Consider the following 27,500-nt stretch of genomic DNA (forward strand, 5'->3'; position numbering starts at 1 on the left):
CAGTCCCAGCCATACACAGAGCACCCCACCAGGGTGTGAGGGAAAACCTCCATGATTACTGCTGGCATGCCCACACTTACCAGGCCTTACTGCCAGCAGGAGAGATGACTGTAGGCATTTTACATGACCGCTACACAAGTAATAAGCAGACGATAGCAAAACTCCTGACTTTGTACACTGATATGAACAGGATCTAGAGTACTACCAAAAAGGAATTCTCTACAATACAACTTGGCTACATTTCTGAGACAAGGCTAAATGTGTGCAGCTACAGAAGCAATGGTTGTTTGTTATGGGTTCCAAGTACTAAACCAAAAGTTGAAATTTCAGTGGTACAAACTGACAGTCAAAGGCCTCGGCCAGGCTTCCTGCTTGCTCGCTGAGGCTCGCTGAGGCTCAGGGAAAGCGGGTGCTTTCCCTGGCCTTGCGGTTGCTTACCGCACGCGCTGTCAGGGGGCCGTCAGCGGGCGGGCCGGGGGCAGGCACGTCACTGGCCGGGGGCGGGCCAGTGACGTCACGGAGCTGGTTCGCCCTCATTGGGCGAACCGCTCACGTGACCGGCCTGTCGCGCCGGCAAGCGGGGGAATTTTAAATTCCCCTAAGACCTACGCTTCCGCGCGCTTGCGGAAGCATAGGTGAGCCCATACTAAAGCCGCTCTAATTGCGGCTGTAGGGGCTCAGTGCTGAGTGGGAGCGCGCGTCAGTGCGCTTCCGCCAGCAAGCAGGGAACATGGCCGAGGCCTAAGGCTGCGCTTATAATGCCGGCGACGTCGACAGCGACGTCGCTTCAAAACAAATGCATTGAATCTGTAGCATGCGCTTATAGTAGGTGCGACGGAGCAACGTGAATCTCTGTAGTCAGTAGAATTTGATTTTTACAGAGATGGTCTCATCATGTGACAGGCTGTAAACAATCAGATAGCTTCTGATGCAAGGAGAGGGGGAATGTCTCTGTGTGCGAGTGCAGGGAGAGGGGGGGGGGGTGTGAGTGTGTGATTGTGTGTGATTGTGTGTGTGTGTGTGTGTGTGTGTGTGTGTGTGTGTGTGTGTGTGTGTGTGAGGGGGGGTTGTGTGTGGGATTGTGTGTGAGTTATTGTGCGTGTGTGATTGTGAGAATGTGATTGTGTGTGTGTGAGATCAGGGCCAACAGAAATCATGGGGCCCAGGACAAATGAAAGGAGCAGGACCCCCCCACCCCCCAACCCATAGCGCACCTACCACGGAAAAAAAATTTTAGCGCATAACTTTTACTTAACCCCCAATACATATAAAAACACACCCCACCCCCCCAACACATATAAAAATATATCCCATTCCCCCCCAATACATCTACAAATATATCCCACTCCCCCCCCCAATACATCTACAAATATATCCCCCCCCCAATACATCTACAAATATACCCCACTCCCCCCCAATATATATAAAAAATCAGGCTTACCTTGGGGATTATCTCAGGTCGGGCCGGTGGCTGCAGGGGGGGGGAGAGGGGGAGGCGGTATGTCGGTGGCTGCAGGGGGAGGTGGTGTGGTGGTGGGGGGGGGGCGGTGTCTGGCAGTGGGGGGGGGGTGGTGGCTGACGGGACTGGGGGGGCGGTGGTGGGGACCCGGCAGCTGGCGGAACTGCGGGGGGCTGGTGGGTGGCGGGAATGCGGGGGGCTGGTGGTGGCAGGGGCCCGGCTGCAGGTCACAGCAGTTGCTGCTGACCCTGCCCCACTGCAGGCACTTCTCAGTCCTACAATGGCTGCTCGTGCGCACGCCGGCGCACCGGAAGCTTTGCCCAGCTGATAACCGGCGCTGCCGAGAGACCCGGCACCGGGTGCAGCGTTTTATTATTGGGGGTGTATTTTTATATGTATTGGGGGGTTAAGTAAAAGTTGTGCGCTAAAACTTGTTTTTCCGTGGTAGGTGCGCTATGGGTTGGGGGGGGGCTGCTCCTTTCATTTGTCCTGGGCCCCATGATTTCTGTTGGCGGCCCTGATTTTGTGTGTGTGTGTGTGTGTGTGTGTGTGTGTGTGTGTGTGTGTGTGTGTGTGTGTGTGTGTGTGTGTGTGTGGTGTGTCAAGTGAAATACACTATATGAACAACTTTAAAATAGTAAATTCTCCCGTAATTTAAAGTAAAAGTACTGTAAATTCAGCATACAAACAGAAATTACAACTCCTCTCCATTTCAGCCTTCCCCCTTGCTCTTGTCCCCGCCCCTCTGCCTTCTCTCACTCCCCTTGTAGCAAGAGACGTCTCCCAAACGCAAATTACAACTTTCGCTTGGGCTACGGAGACGGGAGATGTCATCCATAGCCGGCACTGTAAGTGCAGCCTAATGGTGTTGTAACAGGGGACTTACCCTGTTCAGAAAACTTGCCTCTAATCCAGCAGTGTGCTGGTTAATTGACCAGCACCTGGCTGATTAGAGGTGTCAGAAAAAGCCTGCCTTTGAGACAGGAAGGGAGATTTTCCTCAGTACACAAGGGTGCTGACAAGAGGAAAGAGGTCTTGAGCAGAAAGGCTCTGCTGAAATCAAGACACCCAAAGACCTATATTCCTGGACACAGGGGACCCAGGAACCTACCAGAGACTGACAAGAAGGGCCACCTGCTTTAAGGTATCTCTTGAGACTTTGGGGAATAGGGTGGTAATGGGATTATCCCTCCAGCCCTGGAGAAAGGGACTGGGGAAGTAAGTTAGCCCTTAAACAGGTCTAGGCGTTTATATTCATATGTTTTGCTGTGTTAAAAGGGACAGGTGCAATAAAGCCTTATTTTAATTTCACCTTAAAAACGGTCTGCATCGCTTACCTCTGCACACATCTCTTACAGGTGTCCTTACTGAAAATGAATACTGAAAATATCTTCAATTAACAAATCCTCCACCCAAAAGAAATTGCGAAAAGGAGTTTACATTTGTTAACACGAAGGTGTTTATTCTAAATCGGCGGAAATAGCCAATCGGGTCGTTTTTATCTGGAGGGTGTGCAGAAGGAGGGCATGGTCAACGCTATCAAAAGTAGCAGAATGATCCAAATAATGAGTAAGTACACCTGCCCTTGTGATTTTGCCATGAGGATGTTTGTTAGATTCAGAGAAAGAAATAAGTACTCTCTTAACTGTGCACTCTGGGGGTTACGCAGTTAATAGAAAATAAGGCAAATGTTAAAAATTATAATTCAAAAGGAAAGATAACAAACACATAGGGATAACTGCATATTACCTGTTCAAAATATAAACAAAGCTCAGTCAGGAGACTATGTACTACAAGTATAATAACACTTAGTAGTAGTGCTGGCATTCCAGATAAGAATATGTTAGTACTGTGCAATCACTGTGTTAGCCTATTTAAACATATACAGCTAAGAATAAATATATAAGCTCTGTAAATAGGACTTCAATGAACACTTGATTGAATCAGAATAGAACAGATTCAGTGAATTGCAAATGGGATATTAGTGGATATAGAACGGTACCTGAAGGGGATATAGGTTTCTTCAGGATGAGTGTTTCTTGTGACAATCTCCATGTGGCTCGGACACCAAATTACAATATTAAATTCTACAGGGCAGGTACTTGTGACTAAAAGTTCTACGCACAGCAATGCCTATGCTGCAGAATTACATGTATCCAGGACTGGTTTCCTTGGCTATCAGTCTGCCCCCTCCTGGTAGTAAGCCCTGGTAAGAGCAGGCTTCCAGGAGTAATCATGGTTTTTCCCCACCCACAGCAGCATAAGTGAGTCACAGGGGAGGCGGTGGGACCAGGCCTGTGTGTAACCAATCAGGGACTCAGACCTGGTACCTGCTTCCCTTGTATTTAAGGAGCTGTACTGTTAAATTTAGTCAGTGCCTCTACCTGCTTGAGAGAGGCTGGTCTACCATCAACAATTGTGCAGGGCTCTGCCAATCTGTATTTCCTCCCTTAGGGGAGTGGATGGGAGACCATACCCCTTACTCCACCAGGGAGTAATGGAAGAGCCCCAATGCCTGGAGTGGAGTACATCCTGAGGGTGAAGCCCCAAGAACTGCCTGTACCAACTGTGTGAGCTGTGTATGCTGACCATCTGCAGTGTGTATGAATAAAGTGATCCTGTTCAAATATATATTCCTGCTTGAGACTACAATCTATCAGGGAGAGGGGAAGTAAGTTCTCCTGCAGGAATTGTCTCCACATCCCTGGGGCCTGCAAGAAATGGAGGCGCTGTCACCGTGAAAAATAATCAGTTACTGCCCCAGAAGCCTATCCTGTTCTCCTCAACAACACTGCAGGAGACTCAGATCAACTGTGAGCAAGCAGGTATGCACCACACCACACCGTGTAGCAGTGAAATCTCCCAGAGGGTGGGGGAACATGTGTTACATACATATACAATTATAATATTTTTTATCGCCTTCTGAAGTACAGTTGAAACTGCACAATCACTCTGACCAGTAGCCATGCAAACAGAAACTGACTAGCACTGTGATTTCAGTCTTTTCCTTTGTCATTTCCTATGGTATTTTGTGTCTCAGCCACTGACTACTATTTTTCTTGTAAGCATGCAAGAAGTTTTGGTTTCTAATGTAACACCCCCCCCCCTTCTAAAGGTTTACTAGCAGGCTAGTGTATGCTGTCCCCCTACCCCCCCCCCCCCCCCCGTTTTACCATAGGGATTGTAACGTCACATGAAAATATTTAGCATAGATGGAAGTTTTGAGAAATGTTATGTTCCGGGAGGACAAGAGGAGAGGAGCCTCGAGGATAAGGTAGAGGGATGTATTCATTATGTAATAGAAAAGACAAGACCTCCCTTTATTTGTTATGCTATAGATAGGGACAGTGCCCTTTAAGCTACAATCCCAGAAGATGGCTAATGTAGTCCAGCATGCACCAAAAGTTGAGAAAGCAGCACACCAGAGAGGGCGTCAGGAAAGAGGGCTCTAGGGCGTCTCTACCCGCAGATCTGCACTAGTATTTGTCTCACTCTCTATGGAAAAGCAGTTCCCATACAGGCCCAAGGTATCATTGTTCATTAGAGGACCAGCCAGGATTCCCGTAGTGGGCCTAGTTAAACGGGGTATTACAGATGAATATTCCGAAGCAACAAAGGGGGGCCGGGTCCCATAACAGTAGAGCAACTAACTAGACAAAGTTCCTTGTGAGTGTTAAGAGTGGGCACTTACAGAAGTACAAGATTCATGATTAAAGACTGTAATGCAGTACAAAGTTGTTGGATGTGAACAATGTGTCTCCGTGCCTGGGGACACGAATAAAAATGTCAAGGTAACCCATGCTGAATAGCCAAACACTGTACACCAATGTAGTCTCCCTAGAAACTGGGCAAGGAGGGCTATATAATATGAAATAAAAAGCAGTACATTTTAATAGTCGGTAGAGAGAAAAACACGCATATTATAGGAAACATGGAGAAGTTAGCTGCATTGTAATCATGTTCTAGCCCCAATTAAACATGCATGACTGCTAATATTATGAGATTTTGCATGCTACACATGGAACATGCGTTGTGCATGGTTGTGATCTACACCCCCAGGTTGGTGGGAGGAGATGATCCAGTACAGGTTTAACGTTTCTTTATTTGTATATGAAACGAAAAGGGCAGCAGGATTTCTTTTTAGAAATTAATAAATAAAGCATAAGTGACTCAATCTGTCGCACGAACATAGGTCCAGTTGTAAACCAACCCCAATGATAATCTGATACAGGTGGAAAGCCTCTGGCCAGCAAGAAGTGAAATTCATTTTACATGACAAAACATTGCAATAATATGAAATGTTCATTTTGTGTATATACATAAAACTAAAATGCATGTTACATTGCTTGTAAAGAAATATACCGTATTTCCTCGATTGTAAGACGCCTTCGATTGTAAGACGCACCATCGATTTGGCCCTTACAATCGAGGAAAATTAAATTTTCAGTTACCATGAAGCGGGCGGCGGCGGCAGGAGAGGTCCCACGTCAGCGGGTGGGTGTGCGGCAGCAGGACAGGTCCAAAATCTGCAGGTGAATGAAGATATGAAGACAGCGGGCGTGCGGTGGGGTGCGGCGGCAGGAGATCATAATTGCAGGAGAGCTGAGCAGGAGCAGAGCGGCATAGCGGAATGGCTTGGGAGGTGCACACTGTAACCCGGAAGTCAGACACCGGTCAACTTCCGGTGTTACAGTGTGCACCTTCTAAGCCATTCCGCTATGCCGCTCTTCTCCTGCTATTATGATCTATTAGCCGCCTCCACCACCGCACGCCCGCTGTCTTATCTTCATTCACCTGCAGACTTGTGACTTGTCCTGCCGCCGCCACCGCACTCCCGCCCGCTGCCATCTTCAACCATCTGCAGACGTGGGACCTCTCCTGAAACAGGTTAAGTGAAAAGAAGGGGTTAGTACTGTAGACACTCTTTTTAATACATCGATTCTAAGACGCACCCCGATTTCAGACATGTGAAAATCGAAAAAAAGGTGCGTCTTAGAATTGAGGAAATAGGGTATATTAAAAAAAAAACATGCAAAATACATTTAAAAAGAAAAATCGGTGTGATCCAACAATAGTGTCCACACTGCCCAGTAGTGACACAGAGGTGCTGTGGTATATACAGTAAAGCAAAGAGTTTTGGGGAGTAGAGATAGGAAATGTCCTTCCCCATTTATAGAACAAGTCAAGCCCTCCTCTATTATGTTTCAGTCAGGGACAGTACCCATGTAGTCAGGATCCTTTAAAGGCCCATAGAGAAAGGTATGTCCCACAGAGGGAATGCAGACATGCCAAAGAGATCAATACTGAGAAGGCCCCAGTATGTCAAGGGAGCTGCCTAGCAAGCAGATCCTTGTGTTCAGTAGTGAATACCCCTGTGGAAGTGGCAGTTTCACGACAGGGAAAGTCAGTGTCCAGTATCTTTGAGAAAGTGGCAGTTCCCTACCAAGGACGAAGTGTGACCAGCGATAGTCTATTACCGGCCAGGATCAGTCATAAGGACTGATGATCACTAAAGGGGGGAGGGGGGCACCTGCCCATCAATGGCAACACACACACTTTTGCAAGGCAGTAATGTGAACAGGAGTCATTCCTTTGTAAAGTGAGGAGTGTTGTATCGAAGCCTACACAGAAAAATGGAACAGGTACAACAGCCTGTGTTTATGTGCAACTGTATGAAGATATTCCCATGCAATGGAACCCATAATAATAGTCCTGTTTTACCACCCAAAAGCTTCTGGCGCCTTATTTGTCGTCGCCCAGCCGACCACAATAGCCCGAGATAAGGTAAATTATTGCGGAGTTGGACATTACACCACTACACTAATGTAACCTCCTTAGGTAGCCGGCAGTGGGGAATTTCCCATTAGGCCCGGGCGGCAAGTGTCCCTCTTTTATCCCCCATATATACACACAGAGTGCCCACTCTCTTTGGCACTGATCTCCGTGGGAGAGTGTGGCGTCTCTTTTAGGGCGTCTCTAAAGTCCTTACCTTCTCGTTTGTGTAGCGTTCCATCTGCGTGCTTCCCTCTTCCTTCAGCGTCAAATGAGGCCGAGACGTCACATGGCATTGCGTTTCCACAGCAACGTGATGTCACACGGCGTCGCGATGCCATGGTGACGTCATGCTGCCGTGGCAATGTTCCGCCATGTGACATCGCAGCATCATTTGACGCTGAAGGAGGGCGGCACAAACGAGGCGGGCAGCACAAAGGAGGAGCGCGTCACCAGGTAAGTGCCTTAGGGCGGCAGTTTTGTAAATCCACCACTGGGAGCCGGGCAAGGAGGGTTTACGAAAATGATACAAAATATATTTTTTTAAAAAGGAAGATCAACGTTTCGTTCAAACATATTTTTTGCATAAGACCGTTGGAGTGCTGCTACTCTTCTCTTCTCTTCCTAATGCTTACAAGTTTTCCTGGCTGGTGGACTTGATCTTGCTATTCACCCGTGGAAGTATATGTACAGCAGGGGTGGCCAACTCCAGTCAACAGGTCAGGTTTTAAGGCTATCCCTGCTTCAGCACAGGTAGCTCAATCATTGGCCCAGACATTGACTGAGCCACCTATGCTGAAGCAGGGATATCCTTAAAACCTGACCTGTTATTATTATTATTACCTGTTCGTGTTCCTTGAAGACTGGAGTTGGCTACTCCTGATCCACAGGATCGCGAGTGCTCTTTTCTCTGGACACTCATTAGAAGTAGACCGTGAAGACGTGACTGAGCACATATTGAAAGTAGTACTACCACCGTAACCGTCCTGTCAAACGGCTCCTCCACACTATTTACCTTGTACTTTCCTTGATCGCAGCCGCACAGGGTGCTCTCCATTGTGTAGCTCCTTTGGACGCCAATTTCTCTCCAGACCACAACACGGGCAGTCGATTCCTTGGATTTTTCCACCACAAAGCTGCAGCTGGTCATGGAAAATGCTGGCGCTATCTGGCTGAGAACTTTAGGAAGAGTCTAAATGAAGGGTCAGAAATAGCACTGTAAATTGTTAACTGAAAACAAAAACAAATAAAGGCCAAGTTCTCTTTTTAGACAGTAATGTGCTCCAGATGTCCAGCAGAGAATGGGTAAATATTATACATCATATATATATGCAAAGGGTACAATGATCAAAATGTAGCTAAACCCCTCCATTGTAAAACGACACATTTCCTTTTCTTATACCATACTGTACGTCATTTGAAACTTATACATGTATAATAATCAAAGTATCAAAACTACCACAAGGTGGCAGTGTCCGCTTATTTTTCATAGCAGCACCTAATCCTTTCCCCTTCACCGCCAGAAGAGACAGCCGCATTGTGCTGTAATGCAATGCCCCAGCTACAGAAATCTAGTGCCAGCTCCAGGATATGAAATATTTCGTGCAAATAACGGAGGGTATTTCGTTTCAATGTTTTTACAACGCCAAGAGTGTTGTAGAAAAACTGTTGACTTGCTCCAACTGTAATTCATCGTTCTTATTTTTTTATAAATACTTTCCAGATGACTCCCATTTATTTAGTTTAGCAATAATATACAGCCGATTACAATAACACGCGTGAAACATTTTAGGCACAAGAAAGGTCTCCTTTTCCTAGCAAAAAAAAGCATAATTAAATGAATGCAAAAACAACCAATAATTGTAAGTGGTCCAACTGGCTGCAGAAATTAACGCTTTGTTAACGTATTCTATTTTTTTTTGTATTGCTTATTTTTAATCAGAGACCACATTTAAATGGCATTTTTTTTCTCTAAATTTAGGAAGATAATTATTTAAACACTTGTCTTTAGAATTGTTAGGATGGTAGAATAATGCACAGTGCTGTATATATTCTGCTCCGATTAACGATGAAAAGATAAACAAGTGAAAAAAATTGGGGAATTCTAGGTCGCAATTAAAAGGCTCCAAAAATGATGCGTTCTAGTCATTTGTTTAGATTCTCAGGCAAGTTAAAGCCAAGTGTTTTTGTTCTAGCGGGACAATGACCACTCCGAAAGGATAGGCAATGCGCACGAGAAGTGAAGACGAAGCTTAAGGCTGCGCTTATAGTGCCTGGCGACGCGACGTCGCTCCCAAAAAAATCCATTGGCTCCGTCGCAAGCGCTAATAGTAAGCGCGACAGCGACGGAGCGAACAAAAATTTTGAAGCCGGGTAAATTTGATTTTTTTTAGAGACAGTCGCCACGTGAAAGTCTCTAAAGCAATCAGAGAGTGCCGCCCGCCCCCTTTGTGACGTCACTGGCCTTGTCGCCAGTGATGTTGCTTTAAACTAAAGTTTAACTTTCGCCAGTGGCGACGCCATCGGTCGTGTCGCCGGCACTATAAGCGCGGCCTAAGAAATACATTTTACAGTCGTGCTCCACTAACGACTGTCAACCGAGTACTTTTTGAATTTCAATTCATAATTGCTACCCCTAAATTGTGGCCGTCGCATCCAAGTAAATAAGCACCACATACAAGCTAATGTGGAACAAAATTACAATTAGGCCGTATTTGCTTTTTTGCTTTTGTAAAGACATATATACTGTATCCTACTTATAACTCTACAACGTTTTTAAATCTTGAAATAGATTTTTTTTTTTAAATAGAATATGCTGAATTTGATTTTGACCCTACGACAAATGGATATATTTTATGGATTTTAAGTACATTCTAAAACTCAACCACTATATTAAACAAACAAAAAAAGGCGCAATGCGTACATACTATTGAACGCTATCTACTTGACAGAACTTGTTCTATGGGCTCCATAAAAAAGGTATAATTAATCTGCGGTGTTTAAAAATAGAAATGATCTCAAATAACAGGATCAAACGTGTTGAAGCATCTTAGGGCATTCGACTCAAAATTTATATTGTGGTTAAACAAAAAGCGAATGTTGGGTATTGATGACAGAAGGCTGCAGCAGAGAAATGCTTACCGCTCACTAAATAATTCAGTCCCTGTTCTTTCTACTCACTCGGTATCCGCTGTCTTCGACCATGTCACACGAGGCAGTACTGACATTTGTTTGCCACACAGTTTCCTTGATGCTGCAGCCATACATGAACACATTTTTCTTGCGAGAATGCCCATGGTAATCACAGTAGACCTAGAATAACAAAAGATGTTGATCATATTTAGAATGGAGTTTTTGAGCATATAAATAGCCTTCTACTACAGCCAAGGTAATGGATCTGAAGAGCTTTGCTAAACTATGGCTTTAAGGACTTGGTAATCATTGGTAAGATGATGGCATGAAATTGCTACTGCTCTCATCATCAATTTATTGCTGTAACCAGATTGACACTGTTTTTTTTTTAATGTGACTTTCTATCTTATCTTTTGTATATAAAAAAAGGATGATAACACACTCGAAGTAAATAAATCACTACATACATAAATACAAATAATCTGAAGAAAGTCACAAAACACTCATATGTTTTTAGATCTGGAGCAAAAAAATCTGGATATAAATCATCCGATGCAAAGATATCGGACAAAGTTCTCTTCGTAGGGGTTATGCCTGGCGTCTGCAGCTCGCTTTGATGAGGCCCCTGATCCTCTCAACACAAATATAGACAAAAATTAGAAGAAGGCGAAACACGCCAATAGTGCAATTCAGTTTTCTTTAGAAATTAATTTAAAAAGGTAAATAGTGCACTTACAATTTCTACAATCTTTTGCAGCATATACAAATTCCACTGATGAAGTGACTGATGTCACGAAACGCATTGGGAGATTAGATTCAGCTAATTCACACTTGGACTCCTTAAGACACCATAACCCTGGAAACAACATGGACTTATCTCCGGAGCGTTACTGGACGCTGCAGTCGCATGTCAGTAGGCCTGGGATGATTGACAAAGTCTTGAGTCTCGAAAGTGGAGCATGTGCCTTGTGTATTTTTTAGATGCTGTAAAAGATTGTGGAAATTGTAAGTGTATTACTTACCTTTTAAATTAATTGATAAAGAAAACAGAATTACACTGTGTGTTGCACTTTCTTCTTTTTGTCTATATAACTTTTTATCTTTCAACCTGCTACAGACAAACCAAAATCCATATTAAGGTTTAGTATCATCAAATATACACGTCGAATATTCTGTATCCAAAGTCACTACAGAAAACCTTGTACTTATCAGTTTATAATGTATAGGTGTAGAGATCGACGCTCATATACGTGTTGGGACTCACAGACTATATTATGAAGCATCAAGATAGAGAGGAACTTTCATAAAACTTTCCATTATTTATGCAATAAGAGGTCAAGGGGGGGCATAAACATGAAACCTAGCGGTCAGTCAGCACGACTACCGCAAATGTGGTTCCTCTGCTCACACCACTTAACATATACACTTCCCCATATAAGGACCAAGGTAACCAAATGAGGGCTAGTGCCCATTACCTGTCCATGGGGTGTATAAAAATCCAGAATCCATCCATTGAAGAGTTCCAGCGCGTGCAGTCCTGATAGAGTGAACAGCAATATTGAAAGGAAGCAAAGCAGCACAGCCAATAAAAGAATCCACAGGAAGAGTCCTATAGAAAAAATGAAGGGCACAACTCCAGGCAAAAACTGAGGGTAGTTTAATGAACAGTGTGGGCTGTGTTTCTGTCCCTGTGCACTTATCCATTAAACTACCCTCAGTTTTAGCCTGGAGTTGTGCCCTTCATTTTTTCTATAGGACTCTTCCTGTGGATTCTTTTATTGGCTGTGCTGCTTTGCTTCCTTTCAATATTACTTATCAGTTCAAAATGGAAAATAAAATACAACAAATGTGCCAGTATTGAGAGAAAACCAGCATAACAAAGACAAAACATTCATGTAATGATCGAGATATGTAAAACATTCACAGTAAAAAAAAAAAAACTTTCAAGAAGGGAGCTGGGAAAGATTTACAAATGTCTAATAATAATAATAATAGGTTTGAATTACTTATTGTACTGTGATTTAGAAAACAATCAATCAATCACAACCCAACAATTACCAGCTTAATACATCCAGCTTTGAAAGCGTTCATCACCACAACTCACCAGGGGTACACGTCTAATAGCCGCCAAGTACTGCAAAAGACCTTTGGTGTGGTAGACTGTAGGATGTAGATCTGCATTAGGGTATTGCCATTGCCTGTTTAGATCTTCCCCACTTAAGGAACAGCGATGGCTAGGGATAAAATAGTGAAGCGGTATTATACACTAATAACATGGGAAGCACAAAAAGAGAACCATTTACGGTTAACAATAAAAAATAAATTAAAGAAGATGTGACCATCAGATTTCATACACACCGGGCCATATTTACAAAATGGTGCTAAACTTTAGAACAACTAGACTCCTATTCATTTGCATAGGAGTTAGGTCATGCTAACGCTTAGCACCACTTAGTGAATATGGGCCATACTGCTTTATAGGGGTTTATTCAATAAACTGTAACTGTGCCGAACGGACGAATATCGCATAGAAACTCCCACTGGCATCCAAACAAGTTTCAGTGTGGTAGTGCCAAGACTGGCACTATTGCAGTTTAAGGAATAACTCCAGATAGATTAAATCCGCCATTGAGAAAATAATAGAAGACAGAGACTGTCACAAGGTAAGACACACTGGCCCACAGACTTAAGTTTGCCTGCTTTAAATTGGTGTACTAGTGCCCAAGCTTTGATTCAGCACTCCATGCATATACAGCACATGCAATGTAATTATTAAACCACAACTGGAAAACATTATGTATTGGGCTCCCCCTCTAGGATTCAAGGGCCACAAACAAACATTTATCAGGCCATACAATTTCTACTGCAACTAATGTAAATGTAAAATTCATACGTGTGTAGTACATTATAGAGGGCCTCACAACCGGGTCCTTATAGGCATTTTCCTGATACAAAGCAAAGCTTGACAGAAGACTGAGATAATGTAACACTGCACACCAGATAAAAGTTTTCAAGTATTTGCTAGGATTTTAGACTGTGTGGCTCAGATAGTAAACCCCAACTATATATGAGCGTATTGTGCAGATCATACAACATAACTATAGTGTAGGGATTGGGTTATCAAAAGGTAATTGCAAACTGACCTCAAGCCAGTTCCAGGCATATTATAAAGCAACAAGTAACATAAATATGCCAAATTATTTTATTAAATATGATATGAAAAAACTTCAATAAGAGAGACTACCAGACATAAAAATATTTCAATTTAAAAATAAAACCATGCACAGGAATATAATAATTACGCTAACTTTTTAAATACTGCATGTGCTACTTACTTTCCATTGATCACACCATCAGGATTTAGCATAGGAACAATTTTAAAAATATAGGTTTCCCGTAAGCTTTGAGCAGCGGCACTGCTACCCATTAGAAACGCCAAAGTGCCTTTCATAACCCAGCTTGCATTAGTCTCTCCAGGGTGAACACGGGAAGAGAGGAAAATGTAAGGTCGGTTTCCTAATATAAGGACAAACAAAGTATCGCTTTGATAAAACATAAAAATATACATACAGTACAGGTATCCTATAGTGAATTGTATTATGGTTAATTACCGAGGGCCAAACAGAACCAGCGGTTTTATTTGTATGTTTTTTTTTTATACACCCAACTTCAATAACATTATTACATTTAAAGTCAACACATCATGGTTTCATTTCATACAATGGACGTGACTGGAAGAAAGTGCATTTTATTGTATTTGGAAGGAATCATTAGTTCTCTGCACATAGTAATCATTAACTCTGCTCTGTGCAACTAAATCTGTCAGTGATCTGGGACAGGAGATTATAGTCTAAAATCCGCAAAAAAAATAGAGAGGGGATCCTGAGTGATGCGATTAACGATACTCCTAAAATTATTTATGGAAATCAAATACATAGAACCTGCACTTCTCCCTTTGTGAAGTATGCAGCTGGTAAAAAGATTGTCCTTACACTTATGTAAGACAAAAATACAATTACTGCACTCCTCCCAAATTGGCGTGAAATGTACTAGTAACATTCTACATTTAGATTCTAAGTCCAAACTCCAAATATAGAAGGTACCTACACTGAATGAATACAATGTTTCTCTGCCCTACAGACTAAGCTAAATGAATGAAACATAATGCTATTTGTGATTCAATTAATTAAAAACTGTCAGAATCCAGTAACAACGTTCCTTTATTATGAAGGAAAACTTAGTGCACAAATTACCCAGTGAAAAATAATAATACATACACATTATTTCTGTCAGTCATCGACACTCACCGCCTCTTTAGTGGAGAGTGAAGTTTAGCTTGACCCTGAGGTGTGTAATACTTTTTTGCCAGACACGTCCAAAGAACTGTTTAGTAAAATAGAACCAGGTGAGCTACAACTTAACCCCTATAACGGAATGTATCAGTAACTAAATGGGAAGGCATCTTTAGTTCTCTACACATAGTGACCATCAACTCGGATCTGTGCAACTACATTAAATCTGACAGGGATCTGTGTGGAAGAGACAGGGGTTTATTATAGTCTAAAACCCGCACAAGACAAAAAGGAGGATTCCTAAAATAATTTAAGAAGTAAATTTACACTCACGGAACTGACAGACATGTTCATAGTAACTGGATTTCGGCATAGCGGTTATGGTAACGAGGGGACAGCCATTTCCAGCTACAGTGTCACATAACACTTCATGTTGAAAATAGATCTGTTGAGGGTTGTTCAGAGACTCCAGTTTTTGAAGGTGCATCTGCACACACACAAAAAACAAACAGGGTTAGTTGTGTTTTGAAACAATATCCTTGTGATTTAAATTTGTATTTCTTGTTTAATAGATGTATGATATCAGGTATCATGAGTGTTTCATCCCACGAGTGCTAATGTGAGCATAGCGAAGGCATTGGGTTCCTATTGTGGCACTTCCCTTAGAACAGCATCAAACATGAACCTAATTTTGCTTTAAATTTTTTAAACATTTCATGGCGGCTCTTGTATTTGCTTCAGCTGAACAGCTACAGTACATTTCAAAGAAAGAGAAAGCCAATGGTAATTAATGTTCCTCCTGTATTACCCACCAGAGCTGCTCATAATCTGACAAGTATTTGGATGTAGATGTCATTGAGTTGTTTTTATGGCCATCTATTATGTATTATGAGTGGGACAGATGTGCTTGGAGTTGTGGAGTGGAAGAAGACACATACGACGTTTCGAAAGTTCTGCACACTGAAAGTTCTGTATCTATGAAAACTAATGTTGGCTCACTAGAAGGCATCACAACCTACATCGATCCTACTGAAGTTGTTTGTTAAAGGAGTAAGACCCCTGTATTTAAATATTGTTTGCATCTCTTTCATGAGTATACGGATAACAGAATATATAAATACATACAGTAAACATACGGCATTTGGGGATTTACTTTTGCACTGATTTATTGATACTGTAGCTCTCAAACAGACACAAAATACGTTATGGCGAGTAAAACATTAACAAAAACCTTCCCCCGTACACTGTACAGCAAATAAAAATACTACTTGCGGGTATATTCACATGTCTCAGACAGGTCTGCAAACCTGTCTTTCCCCATTATCTCTTAGTATACAATGCTTCCACTGTAGTCAGGGATTCTGGGTAATGACATGCAAATAAGCACTCGCTCTACACACTAGCACAATATGGACATTATTTAAAAAAATGTATGGAAACAGCAGTCATAGTTTGGGAACACTATATTATTATATTTCTCAAGAAACATGAATAATATTGTAACCAACATATTATAATATATACTATATATATTTATTTTTTCCCCATAGCAGCTCTTCAGAGGTCAAGAGCATTTTCTCAAATTAAAATGTACAACATGGTTTAAAATATTGTATCTTTTAATAGCGTTCATGACAAAGCTGACATGTTTTAATTGTTTATTTAAAGTGGCTAGGAGCTCACCTTTAATGTGGAATACGTATAAGGATAGTGATAAGCAAAATAACAGACATCGTTTTTGTGTGGAAAGGTTACGGTGAATGTAAACGTATAGTACGATTTTCCCTTCTGCCCTCCGGTAGCAATTGAACTTCTGGAGAAGTGATTCCTAAAAGGAAAAAAAACATTTGAGATTATTAATGCTTTGTAATGTTAGATATTCAGACACTTTACATTCATTTTTTTGTCTACAGGCTTATGGCAATATTTCATTACTACATTTATTCAAAGGTGACCGAAAACAGCAATCATACACAAAATTGCTTCTCCCCCAAACACACCTACCGCCCATCTATAAGACTTGTGCTGCAGGAACACAGTAGTGCTAGGTTGCATACCTAGATAACTCTGAAGATATTTGTTTTTATATTGATTATATTAATAGGTGTCTCAATAATATATTATAATGACCTACCTGACAAGCCAATGATAATAGATCACAATTTATTACTGATGCCAGCAGCAAGCGTAAGAAATAATAGATGTTAAGAAACATCAAGGCTATCACTGAAATGTGCAGTTGGGCTTGCTTGCCCCTTCCATCCAATGGCATGTTCCAATGATGTTGTGTTATGGATTTGCTCTCTACCACAAACAGTACCACTAAATATGTATTTTACCATCTGAGGGGAGCACTCACATCTTAACATTACGTAATGCGGACTCGTTAGTAGTCATGTAAACTTTATGATTGAAAGGATAGACTAAACAAGAAGTGATACTAGTTAAAATTGGTCAGCACTTCATCTCCTCCTATTCAACACATGGTTTAAAATGGGAGTTATTTTGAAGCAATGTTAGGCTGAGCAAACGTTAGAATACAATATTGGGAGTCGCCAGGCACCAGAACAACACACTTCTCTGTGCAGAAAATGTAAAGAAAACCAGACTTTAATAAAAGTAAAAGCAAAGCGGTGTGGCATTTCTGCTTGCAGGATTAGCTGAAATGCAAACAAGGATGCAAAGGTTTACTTTAAAATATGAAGTGGAGCTTTTACAATGTTAAACAGAACTGGCAATGGGAGAAAATATATGCAGCATTAAACAGATGCTTTTAATTATACTCTAAAAAGGGTCTATGAATTAAACAGACTATATAAATGTCAAATAAGTCCTTTAGTATTTGTGTGGAAAGTTGGATTACAAATAAACCACACCATGCATGGTACTGTTACGCCCATGATATTTAAAATTTCACGCAGACAAAAAACTATATATCTATATTAAAACTATGGGCCCTATGCTATATGTCCCGATAAGCCACTTATCAAGGCTTTTTTTACCCAAAAAGGCCTACAGCTATTCTGTAATCCCCGATAAAAGTACTTTTCTGCATATTTTGTTGGCGAGAAAAAAAGAAAAAAAAACGCTAAACGAGCGGCGAGAAACCACTTATCGCCAAGTTTTCACATTTTGGGGCCTATGATCGCGGCGGCCATTATTTTTGTTTAATTTATTTTCGCTATCCCGGTTATAACGCGGTCTCATTCTGTGGCCCCTGAGCACCCCGTTATAACGGGGTTAAGCTGTATAAAAAAATATGTGGTTTACTTATAGTCCCGCGGCTAGAGTCCAAGGAGGTAATTCAAGTCCCTCCAAAAACAGCTTGCAAAGAAGTAAAAAAGGGTCCTCCAGAGTTGGGGAACACATACGCAATATTACAATAGGATTGGAAACACATAACGTGTCCAAGCATTATAAATTGGTGCATAACCAAGATCCAGGATGTCTGAGGTTATGGGGTGTGGAACAAGTCAGTCGTGATTGGAGGGGGGGGGGGATTTTATACAAAAAATATCCAAGAGGGAATCGTTTTGGATTTTCACCCTGCAGACCCTGGTACCTACAGGATTCAACATAGACATGGATATTGCTGCTTTCCTAGGATTTTTTTCATGTGTTATTTGTTTTTTTACTGCTTTTACATATTTTATTCAACATTATCTATATGAGGTATTATCACAATAGCTATTTATTGGAAGCCATTTCTAATATACATAGGTGTTTTACTAGTATCTGTATCGTTGCTTTCTCCTGACATTCCTTCCGAATTTCTGCCATTAGTTATTGTAGTATTCTGGTAGTTGGTGTATATATATATATATATATATATATCAGTGTTCAACAATCCTATACATTTACACGCCCGGGGCGGGTGGATTTAACCTCCGGCCGAGTAAATATTGGCCCAAGCAGCACACGTGTTTGTTTTTTTACATTTCCCTGCTCGCGCGAGTAGATTTTTTTTGGTTGGGCGAGTAGATTTTTGGGTGATTTGTCGAACACTGTGTGTATATATATATATGTATATATATATGTATATATATATATATATATATATATATATATATATATATATATATAATTATTTTTTTTTTTAATCTTATTATAAGAGGTTTAGAGTTGTTCATAGATCATTTGGACTTTTAAAAGTTTTTTTTTTCTAGTCTTTAGATTAATGTATCAAGTACCCTATTTATATGTATATTCTGGGAGTCATTCAGTTTTTATATCCCTCATTTTTCCTATATAGGTAGACTATATTAGGCATTAGACTAGCGATAAGCATTTACTGATAAAATGATATAAGCCTTGGATACTCCTTTATATGTGGACTTATATATATGCTGTGTGAGCTGTCAGACTAGTTTTTATCTGACAGCTGCACTGAGTAAGGACGGATTGAGACCGCTATATATGTGTAGCGGATACCCCCACTAAGCAACATCACTGAAAAAGCTGTATGCGAAACGAGTTTGATGTAATTTGGATCACTGCAAGCCACCATACTCCACCAAGCCAGCTGCCGACCAATCAGCTTGCGCCCTAGAAGACCTCGATGCGCATGCGCAAACCAGTTCCTGTGAGGAACAGCATCGGGGGGCTCAAACCAGACTGTGCACATGCCGGGGGAGCCACCGCCGAGTACAGGGTACAGAGGGACTAAGGTGTGGCTGAGACGGACCACGGAGACACCCTGCAATCTTAAGCAGAGGGACAGATGTGAGAGAGCTGGACTGAAGTGGACAGATTCTATGCTGGAAAGCTATTCACAAATGCCCATGTGAATGAGCTGTTTGTGAGTGTATCTTACTTTAATCTATCTATTGTTATTAACATTTTTTTATGCTATGTCCTTTTTTCTCTACTGGCTGCTGTGGAAGGCTACATCCCTATTCCCAGAATGATTTAGTCACATGTAAGTGTGTTTCTTTGTTTTGTTATGGTATATATTATTTTATACTATACCATTATTTTTGTTTTTGCTTTCTCCCATTTACATGTGTCTGGCGAGAAATGCCGAGAGGACTTAGAAAAATATGCATTTTTCCTGCCTCGGATTGATGCTGGGAGTCTCTGGAGCCGATACCCATTAATATCAGCACCGGAGACCCCAGACATGAATCAAATAAAAACGCATTTACAGGCATTTACAGGCAACTTCATTACCTTAGCGGCTAACCTCTTAGGTAATGAAGGGGATAAGGAACCACAGCAGGTTTATTGGGGGCAGAGGGGGTGAATGAAGGGGGTACTTGGCCCTTCACTCACCCCCTCTGCCCCCAATAAACATTACATTATGTGCTAACCACCAATACACAATACACCCACACCCTGTACCCCCAAATAAAAGCATGTTTTTTAATGAACAGGATCGTTACCAGAGACCGGCAGGGGTCCTCAGGTGGTCCCCGCGGGTGTTTGGCGGCCCTCGGGTGGTCCCTGTGGGGATCTGGGTGGGTGGTGTATTAGTGGGTAGCAAGTATTGTAATGTTTATTGGGGGTAGAGGGATTGGGTGAAGGGGGTACTTGGCCTAGGATGAGTTATTAAGCTTACCGGCTTGGTCAAAGGGGGGGGGGGGTTAACTCCTTCATTACCATAGCGGTTACTACCAATATGGTATTGAAGGGGTTAACTCCTCCCGCAACCTACTCGGTAGGCCTAATAACCCACCTTGGTCAACTACCCCCTTCACTCACCCCCAATAAAGCTGCTATTGTGCCTTAACCCCTTCATTGCTTTAGCGGCTAGCCGCTAAGGTAATTAATATGCTTTAATGTAATTTATATTAATAGTGTGCGGGAGCAGGGGGTCTCCTGAGCTGAACCGCTTTGATTCCAGCTTCAGGGACCCCCTACTTCCCGAGTTACAGGCTCTGATTTGGGATAGCGGGTGCCGGTACCGCTGCCATTTTTTAAATCGTCGACGTCACGTGACCGGGGGATTTAACGAACCGGCCTGTAACTTGGGAAGCAGGGGGTCCGAGGCTGAAATCAATGCGGTTCATCTCAGGAGACCCGCTGCTCTCGCACACTATTAGTTAAAATGTCAATCAAGCCGTTTCATTACCATAGCGGATAGCCGCTACACTTTAAAAACAAAAAATTTGTGTTAATACAACTGAATTGTAGTAGGGCGTCTCCGGAGCAGAACCATGTTGATTTGAGATCCGGGAACCCCCTGCTTCCCGAGATACAGGCCCCGTTATGGGGTGCCGGTATCTCCTATGCATCTAATTCCCATCACGTGACGCGAAACATTTAAATGCATATGAGATACCGGCACCCCATAACAGGGACCCCGGACCACGAATCAACAAGGTTCTGCCCCGTAGTCCCCATGCTCATCTACACATTATTATTAGTATCACATTATATATTTTAAACATTTGATCGCTGGCAAGATTTGCGCAGGGAGAGGCGGCTCTCTCTGCAGCTGAAATAAATTGCCAGGTAAGGCCTTTTCAGAGAGGTGATCATCACGCCGCCGGCTACTCACCCGTTTTGCACATTTTGCTATCACAGGTATTCGGGGCTTTCTGAAAACCGTGATGGCAACTCTGTCGAAACAGGCAGTGTAAATGGCACCGCAAATTTTTTATTTTTAATCAGAGCTTATAGCATAGGCCCCTAGGCCGTTTGAAATGACCAGGTGGTAACCAGCCAAGAAGTAATTGTGGCCACATACTTATTTGTGTTAACTGCACTATCCATTTTAGAGTAGTTTGTCAACTGCCACTTGTATCATAAACTTCCGATTGTAGGATATGTAGGACGGGGACTCCCCACTAATTACCACTGTTTACTTACAGATTAATGCACTTGTGACACTATATATTATTTCCCTGTACGGACTTGCTAGTTTTGTAAAGCACTTGTGTGTTGATGGTGCTATATAAATTAAATGTAAAACAAAAGGCAACAAGCGCCCAAGATCCAGTAGTGATGCACATTTTATTTTACATTAAAAACGGAACATCCTGGGGCCGTGGCTAAGACATCGAGCTGAGCGGTCGCGCGCCAGATCAGCTCCCACGGGAAAGCGCTGACAACATTGCTCAAAACCCACAAACGTGCTATTAAATACCCACAGTTCCTAAGGTGGTGACCTACACGCGGGACCCCGGACCTGCAGGCAGTTCCGGAGGTATCCCAGTGACAGACGACCCGCGAGCCCAGATACCTACAGGGTGTCCAAGATGGTCGACGGACGCGAGTAGCCCTGCGGTCTGGAGGACGGCTGTACATCCCGGAGCAACAGGTGGATACTGGTGGGGGTGAGTACCACAGGCACGAAGGCCGGACAGGTCCCCGACATCGCAGGAGGTGAGCGCTGGTGGCGAGTAAGAGCTTGGGACACGCTGACCAAGTGTGTGACCGGCGGCACAGCAGAAAAGGTCCCCCACCTTCGGAGGCCGAGAGGAGGCAAGGCGGGGAGGAGGTGCCTGACAGCAGTGCAGCGTTTAACCGCCGATTGAGAGTCCTAGCTCTGACGCTGACAGGAGATCCCGACCGGGGTCTGACAACTGCGGGAGACACGCCCAAGCGCAGGAGAGGTGGGCCACTGCACCCCACGGTGGGGCTAACTAGAGGCACAAACTTGCCCCTCTCCCCCCCCCAGCTGTGTTTAACTGCGCTGGACCCGGACGCGGCGGATCCCTCTCTCCACCTTCCCAATTAAAAAAAAAGACTCAGCTGTCTGCAAGAACAGAGAAATAAAATCACTTAGAGTGCTCCTATTTCCCAGGACTGCAGGTGAGGGCCCGTTATAAAGTAGGGACCAAGCTGTCAGATACCAGAACTGAGCGGTCAGGGCCTGAGGGTATACCCACCCAGGCAACTTTATTCTTGTATAAAATCCTTGTAGAAGACAGACAAGTTAACACAGAATATTACCATACTGTACCTTAAAATTGCCACCATGTGTTCCTGAATAGCACTAAAGATTACTGTGTGCACTACTTATATACCATAACAAAAGAATAAAAAGAAAGACACTGGGTTGAAAAGCCACGCATCCAAGCACCCCAAAAACCCCACACAATTCGAGAATACAAAAAGAACTTAATGTAACAGCAGAATGCCCAAGTGAAGGGGTGCAAATGTGGTACTGATGCCTCCAAAGAAGTGAGATTAGAGCACCCCACCAGAAGTCGAAATTAAAGCAAATAAATAAATAATTCAAGAAGTGCAACTTGGGGCTGACTCACTCTTATTTCCTTCAGACAAGCTTCCGAGATATGGCCCCTCCAAAAAAGGTACAGAGACCAGAGGCCTCTTCGTTCTTCTTCTTCTTCAAAAAAAGAAGATCGCAATGCCTAAACCCTCAAGCAAAGAAAGAGAAACACAATCACAGGACAATGAAGAGACCGAATCAGGATCAGACACCGACCAAGGCTCAAACATCAGAAACGATCTGAAGGCCTGGGTCAAAGAAATTAAGCAGACGTTTCATGAAGAACTGCAGAACGCGATGAAGGGTCTCCTCTCAGAAATCGCGGCTGTCGAGGAACGCACCACAGGTCTTGAAGAAGCCATGGAGGCCACTGCCGTAAAACAGGTGGAGACAGACGCAGACATAGCCCAGCTGAAAGATCAGATATCTCGACTCCAAGGCGCCCAAGAGGATTCTGAGAACAGAACAAGGAGGAACAGTCTTAGGATCCGAAACGTCCCAGAGTCAGTTCCCGTGGAAGAAATTAAACCTCATCTGCACAGGCTCTTCCAAAATATACTCCCAGAAGCTACCAACACCAAACTGGAACTAGAGAGAGCACACAGACTATATAGACCAAAATAATTTGAAAATAGAGGGATATAATCACAAGGCTCCACTATTTCTCGACCAAAGAAGAAATTATCAACAAAACCAGGAACCAGGACAAGATTCATTTAGAAAACACAGGAATACAGATTTTCTCGGACCTGAACTCAGGGACATAATGGGCTTTCTTCGAAGCAAAGACATCAGATATAGCTGGGGCTTTCCATTTCGTCTACAGGCATCACACAAGGGATAGGAAGCCGCACTCAGGTGCCTGAAGGAAGGCCCGGCATTCATTGCCGCACATGGTTTGGAGGCCCCAAAGGACCTGTTTGGGGACTCAGGGAGAACCCCTTCGCAACCGAGACAAGACCCATGGTCCAGAGCTCCGGCAACTCTGAGAAAGACTTAGAATGCCTAAAACATGTGTTAATTACATTTTGGAGATAGAGAAGACAAGAGTAAAAAGGGGCTAATACTTAACATATTAAGAAGAGTCCCCAGTTTTGAGATTCCGTGCCATCTTGTCCATAAAGAGGAGATGGCGCGGAGACCTGAGAGAAAAAAGAAAGGACCTTTTTTTAATTTAAGAACCCCCCCACCCCCAAAAAAGAGTGGAAAAACTGGAGATACAAGGGTATACAAAGTGCAAAAACCCCATAGGTTCTAGATCGTTCCATGTTATTGTGTATAATATGGTATCAAATGTTTGGTAAAAGTTTAACCGTTTTTTCTTATAAATATTTTAGTAGCTTTAGTATGTTTAGTAGAGGCAACGGCGACCGACGCATATAATAACCACTGTGTAATAGAGTTTAATCTACAATTGTACAAGCCAAAAAGCCATCAGAATGCAAGTACCACAATGCACCACACGCACACACCCCCTTTTTTTTTTTAGACTCTGCATGTCCCAAAATCCCCAAGGACAGTCAAAGGCCCAAGTTAAAAGAGGGCCCTACCCCACACCAAGTTAATGTCCCCCAAGGTTATTTCCGTGTTTCCCCATTTGTTTCCCCACCCCATCCTAATTGGAATCTACTCGCACGCACCCAGTTCTTTATAACCAAGAAAAAGGGAAATATATGTCTCATAGGACAAGGAAACCCTCAAAGATCTTAACTTTAAAAGACTAGTTCTAGAGAAATTTACTATGAATCACCCCCAGCAGAAGTATGGCTAGCCGCTTTAAAGTAAATGTTAAATGTCCTTAAAGTCGCTTTTTCTGTAGATTTACATCAGTATAACAGAATTCAGCATTCTTGTCGTTTGCACACAAAAACAAAACGTTTATTTTGAAAATAATTACTTACATACAAAAATAGTAAGAATGACGATGATGTTTCAAATAGATTGATATTCTTAAGAATAGTTGCACATAGTAACCTTCTTTCTGTTAATCTCTCCAGGTATTAACATTTCTTTCATGAAGAGGAGAAAGAAGTTTACTATGTGCCACTGTTCTTAAGAATATCAATCTATTTGAAACATCGTCATTCTTACAATTTTTGTATGTAAGTAATTATTTTCAAAATAAACGTTTTGTTTTTGTGTGCAAATGACAAGAATGCTGAATTCTGTTATGCTGACGTCAGTCTATAGAAAAGGTGAATTTAAGGACATTTAACAGTAATTACGCAGAATGTTAAGGGTCTAAACTCACCTATTGAAAGCAGGCTTATGTTCAGGGATTTTAAAGCTAAACAAGGGTATATATATATATATATATGATCCAAGAAACACACCTCAACAGAGAGATTATCTAACTAGACTAAAAGATAAGAATTTCCACCAAATCTACCACTCTACAGCGACAAACAAAAAGGCAGGAGTAGCTATCTTGATTAAAACTAGTGTTCCCTTTGCTATAGAATTTTTTTTTTAAAAAGAGACAAGAAAGGAAGAATGCTAATTATATCCGGCAAACTAGGAACAGCAGAATTAACCATAGCATGTTTGTACGCTCTGAACGACGATCAAGAAACTTTTATCAAGGAAGCATTTGACGCGATTAGCCAAAACAGGAAAGATTACGTAATAATTGGAGGCGATTTTAACACTGTTATAGTCAGTAATAAAAACAAGGCGAGATCCATGGATAGAAAATGTCACTCAAAATTGAAAAAAACTAGAGCACTTAAATACAGGCATACCCCGCTTTAAGGACACTCATTTGACGTACACTCGCGAGTAAGGACATATCGCCCAATACGCAAATGGCACTTTGCGCAGGCGCTTGTCAGCACATCCTGAACAGCAATACCGGCTCCCTACCTGTACCGAAGCTGTGCGCAAGCGGGGAGACTATAGAGCCTGTTACACATGCGTTATTTACATCAGTTATGCACGTATGTGACGATTGCAGCACAGTACATGCATCGATAAGTGGAAAAAGGTAGTGCTTCACTTTAAGTACATTTTCGCTTTACATACATGCTCCGGTCCCATTGCGTACGTTAATGCGGGGTATGCCTGTACAATATAAGAATGGGCGGCCTGGTAGACACATGGAGACTGATGAACCCCACAACTAAGGGGTACTCGTTCTACTCAGCCCCACACAAACAATATACACGTATTGAGTTTTATATCTAGAGACCTGGTTGGTCGTATAGTGAAAGCAGAGATGGATAATATTACCTGGTCGGATCATGCTCCGTTATTAACACTAAGGGATCTACACAAAAGACTAGCTGGAGCACAGTGGCGCATGAACGACCTTCTGCTCAGGATACCGGAGTCTAAAAATGCGATTGGGACTGCTATACGAGACTACTTCTCACTAAACGACAATGGGCAAGTAAGGGACAGCACCCTATGGGCAGCGCACAAAGCCACCCTAAGAGGTAAAATAATTAGTATCGCCTCATATAGAAAAAGAGAGAATAACAAGAAGATAAACAGTCTAAATGACAGTATTCGAGAAAGCGAGGAGAGCTTACAACAAGACCCCACAGATGCAGTAAGAGCTAAAATAGAAAAAGACAGAACAGAACTTAAAAATACATTGATGGAAAACACAGAGAAAACAATGCGCTGGACAAATCAGATTTTCTACAAGAAAGGTAAAGCAGATATATATCTAGCAGCCAAACTCCAAAAGAAAACGGCCAGCCTTAATACTGATGCAACTACCAGTATTATGACACTTACCTGAGAAATTCCTGGGAGATTCTGGGGCTGTCTCACAGTAAATGCCTCAACATTGCCTCAACATTTCTGTGAGATTCTTAATGGCCCATCAGATTAACACAGCAGGGGGTCCCTGCAGTCCCATTCAGTTTGCAGGGACTCCCTGCTATGTTAATCCTATGGGCCATTAAGAATCTCACAGAAATGTGAGGCATTTACAGTGAGACTGCCCCAGAATCTACCCAGGCAGAGTTCTAATACTCGTTGCTGCATCTGTATATATAGTATAAAGACCAAATCAGGATGAGTTGACATATAACACACAAATAGACAGACAGAGCCCCTGGTGGTAGCACTCTATTCCAAATTGATATGGTGATTTATTAAAATAACTTTATTAATGACAATAACGTTAAAATATTGGGGTCTAAAATAAGGATTAAATATTCCAAGTGTGTGCGTCTCTATTGGATAGATGTGTCCAGAAGAGTGTACATAATTGGGTTAATGTCCAGTGTTTGGGTAGATCACTGGCCCTAGTGTTCCTCGTGTAGAGTGAATTGACTAGAGTACTGTTTGATTGTCAGCAGTTTGAGCCACATATGCAGTGCCCCAGTATATTATACTAGTTGGTGCTCTTAGGTATGGGACCTATGCTGTGCTATTGTGTGATGGCATAAAGCATATTAAAGTTGTTGTATTAAACAAAACTTGGTCAAAGTGCACCTGTTATATGTTTCCGTCACCTCCCTATACAATAGATGGTATGTTGAATAGGGTGTATGGTGCTTGGTACATAAACATCTATGGCTGTTGATGTCTGAAGTAGCTGTATACTAGTATTGATCAAACTTATACTGTTGTGTAGTGTGGCACTGCTATAACTATGTTCTAGATAGATACCAAGTTAATAGCTGAGTAGTGTACCTTTTGGGGTTGTATATCGGTC

At 42.4% G+C, this 27,500-nt stretch overlaps 1 protein-coding gene across 7 annotated transcripts in view; it reads right to left on the bottom strand.

The window, feature by feature from the left end:
• The window catches only part of AGTPBP1 (ATP/GTP binding carboxypeptidase 1), a 149,250-nt gene that overhangs the window by 42,732 nt on the left and 79,018 nt on the right, over positions 1 to 27,500 (bottom strand). For 6 of the 7 annotated variants that reach the window (XM_075598985.1, XM_075598978.1, XM_075598979.1 and 3 more), the window contains 6 exons: positions 16,339 to 16,483; positions 14,989 to 15,142; positions 13,699 to 13,879; positions 12,468 to 12,597; positions 10,412 to 10,543; positions 8,247 to 8,423 (listed from right to left, as the gene is read on the bottom strand). In XM_075598985.1, the coding sequence (XP_075455100.1) occupies positions 8,247 to 8,423; positions 10,412 to 10,543; positions 12,468 to 12,597; positions 13,699 to 13,879; positions 14,989 to 15,142; positions 16,339 to 16,483 (919 nt within the window). Of the gene's footprint in view, positions 1 to 8,246; positions 8,424 to 10,411; positions 10,544 to 11,137; positions 11,348 to 12,467; positions 12,598 to 13,698; positions 13,880 to 14,988; positions 15,143 to 16,338; positions 16,484 to 27,500 lie in introns of those variants that run through there. The other variant, XM_075598991.1, reaches the window with a different exon arrangement.

This window comes from Ascaphus truei, chromosome 1 (genome assembly GCF_040206685.1).
Source record: "Ascaphus truei isolate aAscTru1 chromosome 1, aAscTru1.hap1, whole genome shotgun sequence".
NCBI lineage: Eukaryota > Metazoa > Chordata > Amphibia > Anura > Ascaphidae > Ascaphus > Ascaphus truei.